The 12,500-nt window shown below is 45.2% G+C and overlaps 1 protein-coding gene across 1 annotated transcript in view; it reads left to right on the top strand.

Moving 5' to 3' along the window:
* Positions 1–12,500, top strand: part of LOC113802641 (kinesin-like protein KIF12) — a 108,095-nt gene that overhangs the window by 12,556 nt on the left and 83,039 nt on the right. The window contains exon 3 of the mRNA XM_070128353.1: positions 1,088–1,198. Coding sequence (XP_069984454.1) covers positions 1,088–1,198 — 111 coding nt within the window. The remainder of the gene's footprint in view (positions 1–1,087; positions 1,199–12,500) is intronic.

The following is a 12,500-nucleotide window of genomic DNA, read 5'->3' as shown; positions in this document are numbered from 1 at the left end:
TCTCGCCCCAAAAGCTCCACCATCACCCCATCTCGCCCCAAAAGCTCCCCCACCACCCCATCTCGACCCAAAAGCTCCATCATCACCCCATCTCGCTCCAAAAGCTCCATCTCACCCACAAATAACCCCCATTCACTCTTAAGCCTTGTTTCCAAAGCTCCACCATCACCCCATCTCGCTCCAAAAGCTCCACCATCACCCCATCTCGCTCCAAAAGCTCCACCATCACCCCATCTCGCTCCAAAAGCTCCACCATCACCCCATCTCGCCCCAAAAGCTCCACCATCACCCCATCTCGCCCCAAAAGCTCCACCACCACCCCATCTCGACCCAAAAGCTCCACCACCACCCCATCTCGACCTAAAAGCTCCATCTCACCCACAAATAACCCCCAGCCTTGTTTCAAAAGCTCCACCATCACTCCATCTCTCCCCAAAAGCTCCACCATCACCCCATCTCGCTCCAAAAGCTCCACCATCACCCCATCTCGCTCCAAAAGCTCCACCATCACCCCATCTCGCCCCAAAAGCTCCACCATCACCCCATCTCGCTCCAAAAGCTCCACCATCACCCCATCTCGCCCCAAAAGCTCCACCATCACCCCATCTCGCCCCAAAAGCTCCACCATCACCCCATCTCTCCCCAAAAGCTCCACCATCACCCCATCTCGCCCCAAAAGCTCCACCATCACCCCATCTCTCCCCAAAAGCTCCACCATCACCCCATCTCGCCCCAAAAGCTCCACCATCACCCCATCTCGCTCCAAAAGCTCTACAATCACTCCATCTCGACCTAAAGGCTCCATCTCACCCACAAATAACCCCCAGCCTTGTTCCAAAAGCTCCACCACCCCATCTCGCTGCAAAAGCTCCATCTCACCCACAAATAACCCCCATTCACTCTTACGCCTTGTTCCACCATCACTCTGTCTAGGTTCAAAAGCTCTACAATCACTCCATCTCGACCTAAAGGCTCCATCTCACCCACAAATAACCCCCAGCCTTGTTTCCAAAGCTCCACCATCACCCCCATCTCGCTCCAAAAGCTCCATCTCACCCACTCCTCTCTCTCTCTCCCTCTCCGTCAGGTTCGGCTCAGCAAGCTCCCTCGAACAGTCTATGACCCGCTCTCTGGGGTCACGAGGCTCCCTGTGCGATGAGGCGGTCGACGAGTGCGACAACATCAACGTCGTCGTCAGGTAAGGGTGTGAGGGTGTTGTGGAAGGGTTATGAGGAGGGTGTTGTGGAGGGTTTATGAGGAGGGTGTTGTGAAAGGGAAATGAGGAGGGTGTGAAAGTGTTGTGGTAGGTTTGAGGAGGGTGTGAGGGTGTTGTGGAGGGTTTATGAGGGTGTTGTGGAAGGGTTATGAGGAGGATGTTGTGGAAGGGTTATGAGGAGGGTGTTGTGGAAGGGTTGTGAGGTGGGTGTTATGAGGGTGTGAGGGTGTTGTGGGAGGGTTATGAGGAGGGTGTAAGGAGGGTGTTGTGGGAGGGTTTATGAGGAGGGTGTAATGAGGGTGTTGTGGGAGGGTTTATGAGGAGGGTGTAATGAGGGTGTTGTAGAAGGGTTATGAGGAGGGTGTGAGGGAGTTATGGAAGGGTTATGAGGTGGGTGTGAGGGTGTTGTGGAAGGCTTATGAGGAGGGTGTGAGGGTGTTGTGGAAGGGTTATAAGGAGAGTGTGAGGGTGTTGTGGAAGGGTTATGAGGAGGGTGTGAGGGTGTTGTAGAAGGGTTATGAGGAGGATGTTGTGGAAGGGTTATGAGGAGGGTGTTGTGGATGGGTTATGAGGAGTGTGTAAGGAGGGTGTTGTGGAAGGGTTATGAGGAGGGTGTGAGGATGTTGTGGAAGGTTTATGAGGAGGGTGTTGTGGAGGGTTTATGAGGGTGTGAGGGTGTTGTGGAAGGTTTATGAGGAGGGTGTGAGGGTGTTGTGGAGGGTTTATGGGGAGGGTGTGAGGGTGTTGTGGAGGGTTTATGAGGGTGTTGTGGAAGGTTTATGAGGAGGGTGTAATGAGGGTGTTGTGGAAGGGTTATGAGGAGGGTGTGATAATGTGGAAGGTTTTTGAGGAGGGCGTTGTGGAGGGTTTATGAGGAGGGTGTAATGAGGGTGGTGAGGGAGGGAAATGAGGAGGGTGTAAGGAGGGTGTTGTGGGGGGGTTTATGAGGAGGGTGTAATGAGGGCGTTGTGGGAGGGATTATGAGGAGGGTGTAATGAGGGTGTTGTGGAAGGGTTATGAGGAGGGTGTGAGGATGTTGTGGAAGGTTTTTGAGGAGGGTGTTTGTGGAAGGGTTATGATGAGGGTGTAATGAAGGTGTGAGGGTGTTGTGGAAGGTTTATGAGGAGGGTATAAGAGTGTTCTGGATTTTTTTTAAGGAGGACTTGTTCTTTGTGTTATTATTATTATCAGGATTTGTTTGTACATTTTTTTGTGCGTGTTTCTAAGAGTTGGAGAGGGGGGTGGACATGTATGCATAGGTGATTACATTTTGTGTATGTATGCATGTAGATAGATAGATAATTAGACTGATAGACAGATAGATAAATACAGACCAATAGACAGAGAGAGACAAACAGCTAGATAGATATAGATATATAGATAATTCTTAGGAATGGCACACCATCAAAGAATAAAAAAACACGAAAGAAAATAAAGATCAGAACAAAATCACATATTCTCCTATAAGTCATCAGTCGCGATCTATATATCCGCACGTGCTTGGATACTTTTACTATTATTTTTGAATATCCACAAGATAGCACCGGTTTTATTGACGTCACAAGATCGGTAAATATTCGATCGGTTTCATTGTGTGACCTACTAACCAAATGCCAGGCACGTGTGGATTGATGTCAGGTGAGGCTTAAGCGAGAGGTACAGGATTGAGTTTTTTTTTTTTTTTGGGGGGGGGATGTATTTTTTTTGGGGGGGTGTATTTTTTTCTTTTCTTTTCCTTTTCTGTTTTCCCCTGTTCGTCTTTCTTTTCTTTTTTTTTGGCGTCTTTTAGTCTCTGTCTGTCAGTCTTGTCCATCCATCTCCCACTCTTTTTCTCTTTTTCTTTCTCTCTCTGCCCCTCCTCCACATCCCTCCTTCCTTCCTTCCTTCCTCCCCCCGCCCTCTCTCTCTCATCTCTCTCTCTCTCTCTCTCTCTCTCTCTCTCTCTCTCTCTCTCTCTCTCTCTCTCTCTCTCTCTCTCTCTCTCTCATTCCCTCTCTCCCAACATCTTCCATTCTCTTTCATTTTTGAGTTCGTAAGCGAAAATTCTTGAAAGATGAAAGATACAACAGTAAGTTATTATAAGAAAAAGATCTTTCTAATCTCTGCCATTAAGCTGTCATGTCAATTTCAAAAATCGCGCGGTCATAATTTCTCGATTTTACGGGGAGAAAATTGACGACGTTCTATTCTTGGGAGCGGTTGGTTTGTAGCTTCCTTCGTCTCTCCTTTCTCTCTCTCTCTCTCTCTCTCCCTCTCTCTCTCTCTCTCTCTCTCTTATTCTTTCTCTCTCTCCCTCTCTCTCTCTCTCTCTCTCCCACTCTCCTAACATCTTCCATTCCCTTTCATTTTTGAGTTCAAAGCGAAAATTCTTGAAAGATGAAAGATACAACAGTAAGTTATTGCAAGAAAAAGATCTTTCTAATCTCTGCCATTCAGCTGTCATGTCAATTTTAAAAATCGCGCGGTCATAATTTCTCGATTTTACGGGGAGAAAATTGACGACGTTCTATTCTTGGGAGCGGTTGGTTTATATCTCTCCTTCACCCTCCTTTCTCTCTCTCTCTCTCTCTCTCTCTCTCTCTCTCTCTCTCTCTCTCTCTCTCTCTCTCTCTCTCTCTCTCTCTCTTCCATTTTTTCCGTTTCTTTTTCGTTTTCTTTGTTGATCTATTTGAGTTTTTTTATGATTTGTCAAATTATATTTACGAAACCTTCCATTCTTCCTTTCTTTTTTTCTTTTTTCATTCATTAATTGATTTATCTATTCCATTTATTCATCTATTTATGTCATTTATTCATTTATCTATTCCATTCATTCAAACTGTTCATTTATTTATTCCATTTATTCATTTATTCATTTATTCATTCCATTTATTCATTCCATTATTCATTTATTCATTCCATTTACTCGTTTATTCATTCCATTTATTCATTTATTCATTCCATTTATTCATTTATTCATTCCATTTATTCATTTATTCATTCCATTTATTCATTTATTCATTCCATTTATTCATTTATTCATTCCATTTATTCATTTCATTTATTCATTTATTCATTCCATTTATTCATTTATTCATCCCATTTATTCATTCCATTTATTCATTCCAGTTATTCATTTATTCATTCCATTTATTCATTCCATTTATTCATTTATTCATTCCATTTATTCATTTATTCATTCCATTTATTCATTTATTCATTCCATTTATTCATTTATTCATTCCATTTATTCATTTATTCATTCCATTTATTCATTCCATTTATTCATTCCATTTATTCAATTATTTATGTCATTTAATCAGTATAACGAATTGTGGAGTCAATAACCTCTTCGTATTAAAATGACGAGCTAAGCCACTTCACTCTCACTTCACTCTCGAACACCTGTCGACAGTTGTCAACATCTGTCGTGGGCGCCATCTTGTTATTCCCTTTTCCCGCCAATTTTTCTCTGCTCTTTTTTTTTCCCCTAACCGCTTCGCTTTTTCCCCTAATACTTCCGTCACTCTTTTCCCCCACCTTTTCCTACCAATCTCTTTTTATTATTTTTTCCCTGACTTTTTTTTTTTTTTACCTAACCTCTTTTTACTATTTTTTTCCCTGACTTTCCCCTACACTTTCTTTTTTCGCTTCTCCGCATCCCTCCTCCGCTCCTCCCACCCTCTCTCCGTCTTTTTCCCCTAACTTTTCCCCCCACCGACCGCTTCTCCGCATCCCCTCCCCCCGCACCTTCCCCACCACCGCTTCTCCGCATCCCCCTCCCCCACCTTCCCCCACCACCGCTTCTCCGCATCCTCCCTCCCCCCCTTCCCCCACCACCGCTTCTCCGCATCCCCCTCCTCCCCCGCACCTTCCCCACCACCGCTTCTCCGCATCCCCCCTCCCCCTTCCTTCCCCCACCACCGCTTCTCCGCATCCCTCCTCCGCTCCTCCTACCCTCTCTCCATCTTTTTTCCCCTAACTTCTCCCCCACCACCGCTTCTCCGCATCCCCTCCCCCCGCACCTTCCCCCACCACCAAAGCTTTCCTCCGCATCCCCTCCCCCTTCCCTTCCTTCCCCACCACCGCTTCTCCGCATCCTCTCTCCCACACCTTCCCCTCCCCCCCACCACCTTCCCCCTAGTCGTTCCCCAACCCCTTTCTCCATTTTTTTCCCCTAAACCCCTTCCCCCACTCCTGCGTCTACTACTCCCCTAACCCTTCCAAAATCTCCCCCACATTCTCCCCCACACCTTCCCTGCGTCCCACCACCATCACTACAACCATAATCACCATGACTATAATCATCACCACTGACATCTTTGTTATCATCACCATGGCCCACCGTTGTCATTAGTAATATGTTCACCACCACCATTATTGTCACCACTAATTCTATAACCACCATTATTGTAACCATTACCACCATCATCATTGTCACTACCATTGTCATCAGCACCATCACTATTACCACCACCACCACCACCATTATTATCATCACCAACACCATCTTCATTGTCACCACCATTGGCATCAGCACCATCAATATTACCACCACCACCACCACCATTATTATCATCACCAACACCATCTTCATTGTCACCACGATTGTCATCAATATCACTAAAACCACCACCACCACCATTATTATCACCATTACCATCATCATTGTCACTACCATTGCCATCAGCACCATCACTATTACCACCACCACCACCATTATTATCATCACCAACACCATCTTCATTGTCACCACCATTGTCATCAACATCACTAAAACCACCACCACCATTATTAGCACCATTACCATCATTATCACCATTACCATCATTATCAACACCACCACAATAACCACCAAAACCATCATTATCACCATTACCATTATTATCAACACCATTACCATCAACAGTGGCATCACCATTATCAACAACACCATCACTATACCCACCATCACCACCACCATTTTCGATCGATACGCGCAAGTGAATTATATCCTTGACTATTATTTGTAATATTATATTACTAGAAATAAAAGCAAGGGTAAGTGCACATGACAGTTAATGGTATTTACATGGTAGTTAATGTTCTCACGTGTTCACTTCTTACTCTATTTCCCTGAATTTTTGGCTCTAAAGAAATAATGATGAAAAAAAAATAAAAAAAAATTATCTTTTTCGGAGAGTATTTGTAACTATTGACTGAGTTGCCATTTCGTGTTTTTTTTTCTCATCATGCTATGTTATTCGTTTCAATGTTTTATCTTGTATTTAGTTGTTTTTTTTTTCTTCTGTTCGTCTCCTAGCTCTCTCTTTTCTCTTTTCTCTCTCTCTCTCTCTCTCTCTCTCTCTCTCTCTCTCTCTCTCTCTCTCTCTATCTCTCTCTCTCTCTCTCTCTCTCTCTCTCTCTTCTCTCTTCTCTCTCTCTCTCTCTCTCTCTCTCTCTCTCTCTCTCTCTCTCTCTTTCTCTTCTCTTTCTCTCTTTCTCTCTCTCTCTCTCTCTCTCTCTCTCTCTCTCTCTCTCTCTCTCTCTCTCTCTCTCTCTCTCTCTCTCTCTCTCTCTCTCTCTCTCTCTCTCTCTTGCTACTGCTATTGCTCCTCGTCCTTCTCCTCTTTCTCCTCCTCCCTCCTTTTCCTCCTCGTCTTTCTGCTCCGTCTTTTCCTCCTCCTCCGCCTCCTCCTCCTTTCTCCTCACGTTCCTCCTCCTCCTCTTCCTCTTCTTCCACTTCTCCTCCTCCTTTCTCCAACTCCTCCTCCTCCTCGTCCTCCTCTTTCTCCTCCTCCTCCTCTTCCTTCTCTTCCTTCTCCTCCTCTGGTTTCCTCCTCCTTAATCTTCCTTTACCATTACTTTACTTTCTATCACCACTCTTCCCTCTTCCAACCATCTGTAAAAATGACCTATAAAACATTGAGTTGAATGACCCGCCCGTTCGCCTATGGAAGAGTGGAGACGGAGAAGAAGAAGAAGAAGAAGGAGAAGGAGAAGAAGGGTGATATGATGATGATGATGATGATGATGATGATGATGATGATGATTGGAATGTCAATGTTATAATTTTTTTCTGTTTTATACTGTCATTACTTCTATCTTTCTCTCTTTCTCTCTTTCTCTCTTTCTCTCTTTCTCTCTCTCTCTCTCTCTCTCTCTCTCTCTCTCTCTCTCTCTCTCTCTCTCTCTCTCTCTCTCTCTCTCTTCCTCTCTCTCTCTCTCTCCTCTTCCTCTCTCTTCCTCTCTCTCTCTCTCTCTCTCTCTCTCTCTCTCTCTCTCTCTCTCTCTCTCTCTCTCTCTCTCTCTCTCTCTCTCTCTCTCTCTCTCTCTCTCTCTCTTCTCTTCCTCTCCCTCTCCCTCTCGTCGTTTTCATCGTTTTCATCATTTTCATCATTTTATCATCATCCTTTTTTAATTTGTTATCATCATTATTTATTACATTATTTTTACTGTTATTATCGGCAGTATTATTTCATCATGTTTCTCAAGAAAAGCATTTTGTATTAAAGAAAAAACTCAAAGAAGAAATTCACTTCGTTTTCTTCCCTCCCCCTCAATTATTCTCGTTCTCTCCTCCCCCTCATCTGTCTCGTATTTCACTCATTTTTCAATCGTTCCCCATTCCTTCTCTCTCATTATCGTCATTATCCTACCACATTCTTTTTTTTTTATCCCGCTCTCCTTTTTATTAATTAACCTTCTATTTTCCGCTCGCCTCTCGGGTATAATTAACCTAATAATTCTCCCCTTCTCGCTCGGAATTCAATGAAGAGCTAAAAAAAAAAAAAAAAAAAGGAATGAAAAGAAAAAAAATTTCGTTCGCCGCCATTTGCATTTCTTGGAAGCAAAGATGATCATTTTCTGTTCTCGGATAATATTTCTTTCCGTTAGGTTAGATTCGATTGGTTAGAAGAAGAAAAAAAGAGAGATATAAAGTGCAGTTGGCTGCAAGCTACGATTTTGCATAGAATTGATGTATAAAATCGTTTTATAGAATTAATAGATTCCTATCAAATCGTATATATCGGGGAGGCAATGCGGTCAGGAGAACAGCGGGAGGCAGCGCCATATCTCGACATCAACAGATGGCTCTTGTTATATATTGCTTTTAAAACCTATATATAGCTCTCAGACGTCGATTTGTTGTATTCTATGCGGCAGAAAGTTCTAGAAAAAGGCCTGGGGCGTGTTTTCGTTAACAGCTGATGTGTCGTCAAGTGTGGCTGTGCATTTGAGCGTTTCACCTCCCCGCTGTATGGAGTGTAATTGGAGTATTTTATAATATTACCTCATTATTATGACATGATATCAGATCCCATTTTTTTTCTTGCTTTTCTCCTTCTTTCCTTTTTCTTGAATATCTCGATTTTTTTTTTCCTCATAACTCTCCATCTCCCTTTCTTGTTCCATTCTTTCTATTCTCTCCATCTCTTTGTTCCACCTTGCCTTCCCTTTTTCTCTATGTATCTTTCTATATCCCCTTTATTAAGCTGTTCCTCTCTCCATATTTTCCATCCTCCCTTGATCTTTCTCTCTTTCTCTCTTTGTCTGTCTCTCATTCTCTGTCTCTCTCTCTCTTTCTCTCCCTTTCTCTCTCTCTCTTTCTCTCCCTTTCTCTCTCTCTCTCTTTCTTTCTCATTCTCTGTCTCTCTTTCTCCATCCCCTCCCCTCTCTGCCTCTCCTCTCTCCCTGCTTTCCCTCCCCCTCTCCTGCTCTTCCCTCCATTCACCATCTCTCCATTCACCATCCCCTCCCCCTCCCACCCCCACCCCCCTCTCCACCTCTCCCTCCTCTCCCACCCATTTATCGCCTCCCTTCCCTTCCCTCCCTCCGCAATTATCGCCAATTGCTCCAACTCCGTCAATGAATTCTGTCTTTCCCCTCCATTCCCCTCATGGCGTCTTGGCCACTTCCGGTTCGAGGGTTTCGCAACACCTGCAATTCCGCTGATGGATGGAGGGGGAGGGGTGGAGGGGGAGGGGTGGAAGGTGGAGGGGGGGGTGGAAGGTGGAGGGGTAGGGGGTGGAAGGTGGAGGGGAGGAGGGGGAGGGGTGGAAGGTAGAGTGGTAGAAGGTGGAGGGTGAGAGGTGGAGGGGGAGGGGAGGAAGTGGAAGGGGAGGGGTAGGGGGTAGAGGGGGAGGGGATGGAAGGTGGAGGGGGAGGGGTAGGGGTGGGAAGGTAGAGGGGTGGAGGGGGGAGGGGGAAGGGGGTGGAGGGGGAGGGGTGGAAGGGGAAGGGGTGGAAGGTGGAGGGGGAGGGGTAGGGGGTGGAGGAGTAGAGAATGAGAGGTGGAGGGGGAGGGGTGGAAGGGGAGGGATAGGGGGTGGAGAGGGAGGGGGAGAGGTGGAGGGGGGAGGAGTTGGGGAGGAGGGTGAGGGTGGGAGGGTAGAGGGGGAGGGGATGGAAGGTGGAGGGGAGGGGTGGAAGGGTGGAGGGTGAGTGGTAGAAGGTGGAGGGGGAGGGGTGGAAGGTGGAGGGGGAGGGGTGAGAGGTAGGGGGAGGGTGGAAGGTGGAAGGGGAGGGGTGGAAGGTGGAGGGGGAGGGGTGGAAGGTGGAGGGGGAGGGGTGGAAGGTGGAAGGTGAGTGGTAGAAGGTGGAGGGGGAGGGGTGGAAGGTGGAGGGGGAGGGGTGGAAGGTGGAGGGGAGGGGGAGGGGTGGAGGGGAGGGTAGAGGTGGAGGGGTAGAAGGTGGAGGGGGAGGGATGGAAGGTGGAGGGGGAGGGGTGGAAGGTGGAAGGTGGAGGGGGAAGGGGGAGGGGGTGAGAGGTGGAGGGGAAGGGTGGAAGGTGAGAGGTGGAGGAGGGAGTAGGGGTGAGAGGGGAGGGGTAGAAGGTGGAAAGTGGAGGGTGAGGGGTGAGGGGGTAGGGGATGGAAGGTGGAAAGGGGGAGGGGATGGAAGGTGGAGGAGGGGAGGGGTGGAAGGTGGAGGGAGAGGGTAGGGGGTAGAGGGGTGAGTGGTAGAAGGTGGAAGGTGGAGGGGAGGGGTGGAAGGTGTGGAGGGAGGGGTAGGGGTGGAGGGTGGAGGGTGAGGGTGAAAGCGTGGAGTGTGAGGTGGAGGGGTAGGAGGGAAGGTGGAGGGGAGGGGTGAAGGTCTAGGGTGAGGGGGAGGGGTGGAGGGTGAGTGGTAGAAGGTGGAGGGGGAGGGGATGGAAGGTGGAGGGTGGAGGATAAGGGTGAGGGGAAAGGGGGAGTGTGAGGTGGAGGGGTAGGAGTAGGAGTGAGGTGGAGGGGTAGGAGTAGAGTGAGGTGAGGGGGTAGGAGTAGGAGGAGGTGGAGGGAGGGAGTAGGAGTGAGGTGGAGGGGTAGGAGTAGGAGTGAGGTGGAGGGGTAGGAGTAGGAGTGAGGTGGAGAGTGAGGGGTAGGGGTGGAGTGTGAGGTGGAGGGGTAGAGGGTAGAGGGTAGAGGGTGAGGGGTGAAGGTCTAGGGTGAGGAGTTGGGGGTGGAGGGTGAGGTCTATATTAGAATAAAATATAAGATAAATCGAAAACGGCATCATTGGATCATCATCACGCCAAACATCATCATGCCAAACGCTTTTTAATCTTTTTTGGGAATGGCTTTTTCGCGTGTCTCTGTCTCTCTCTCTCTCTCTCTCTCTCTCTCTCTCTCTCTCTCTCTCTCTCTCTCTCTATCTCTATCTCTATCTCTATCTCTATCTCTATCTCTATCTCTATCTCTATCTCTCTCTCTCTCTCTCTCTCTCTCTCTCTCTCTCTCTCTCTCTCTCTCTCTATCTCTATCTCTATCTCTATCTCTATCTCTATCTCTATCTCTATCTCTATCTCTATCTCTATCTCTATCTCTATCTCTATCTCTATCTCTATCTCTATCTCTCTGTCTCTCTCTCTCTCTCTCTCTCTCTCTCTCTCTCTCTTTTCTTCTTTTCTTCTTTTTTTTTTATAAGACAATCACAGTGCGTGATCGACTTATGCATGATTCGATAAAAAAGTGACTAACGGAATCTCGAGCAAAGAGAAACATATATACATATATATATATATATATATATATATATATATATATATATATATATATATATATATATATAAACATATATATATATACATATAGTTAAATGTATTCTGTTCGATTTTACAGTATATTGTATATTCGTGGGTGTATGTGTATGTCTGCGCGTGTTGTTAACCTAGTTAATAAAATGATAATTAAATTAAATTAAATGATATAGATAAATAAATAAATAAATTAATTAATTAAATGATAATTTAAATATGGCAGACAGGGCCACCCTGTCTGCCATATTTAAATTATCATTTAACTTTTTCAATCTATGCACATTTTTTGGTACACACAATGTCTTTTGAAAGATTATTCCAAATGTTTCAATAGTTAAAAAAAAAGTATTGACATCGTTACCGCCTCTTTTTTTTTTTACTTTAAATTATTTACTGAGGCCTCGTGTCCTTCCCGTGTTCAAGATTATGTTCATCTTTTGTCTACATTCGCTCTTTCTGCAACACAATTGAACAGCAGAATTATGTCACCTCTATTCTTTCTTCATCCAAAGTAGTAAATCCTTTTTTATGTAGTCTGTCTTCGTAGTCTGTCTTCGCAGTCTGTCTTCGCAGTCTGTCTTCGTAGTCTGTCTTCGCAGTCTGTCTTCGTAGTCTGTCTTCGCAGTCTGTCTGTAGTCTGTCTTCGTAGTCTGTCTTCGTAGTCTGTCTTCGTAGTCTGTCTTCGTAGTCTGTCTTCGTAGTCTGTCTTCGTAGTCTGTCTTCGTAGTCTGTCTTCGTAGTCTGTCTTCGTAGTCTGTCTTCGTAGTCTGTCTTCGTAGTCTGTCTTCGTAGTCTGTCTTCGTAGTCTGTCTTCGTAGTCTGTCTTCGTAGTCTGTCTTCGTAGTCTGTCTTCGTAGTCTGTCTTCGTAGTCTGTCTTCGTAGTCTGTCTTCGTAGTCTGTCTGTAGTCTGTCTGTCTCTTAGAGCAGGTACCCACCTCTTGGCTGCTCTTTGAACTCATTCCAGTTTGTTTATATCCTTTTTTTAAGTGTGGATTCCGTACCACTGCTCCGTCTTGTGATGGTTATATCAAATCTTTATCTTTATCATAGTCTTTCTCATATCTTTATCTTTATCATATCTTTATTTTTATTATAGTCTTTCTCATATCTTTATCTTTATCGTATCTTTATCTTTATCATATCTTTACCTTTATCATATCTTTATATTTATCATATCTTTATTTTTATCATAGTCTTCTCATATCTTTATCTTTATCATATCTTTATTTTTATCATAGTCTTACTCATATATTTATCTTTATCATAGTATTTATCATGTCTTTATCTTTATCATATATTTTATT

The sequence above is a fragment of the Penaeus vannamei genome, chromosome 12 (assembly GCF_042767895.1).
Source record: "Penaeus vannamei isolate JL-2024 chromosome 12, ASM4276789v1, whole genome shotgun sequence".
NCBI classification, from domain to species: domain Eukaryota; kingdom Metazoa; phylum Arthropoda; class Malacostraca; order Decapoda; family Penaeidae; genus Penaeus; species Penaeus vannamei.
Note: the sequence above shows the minus strand (reverse complement) of the source record. Positions and strands in the feature narration are given on the sequence as shown.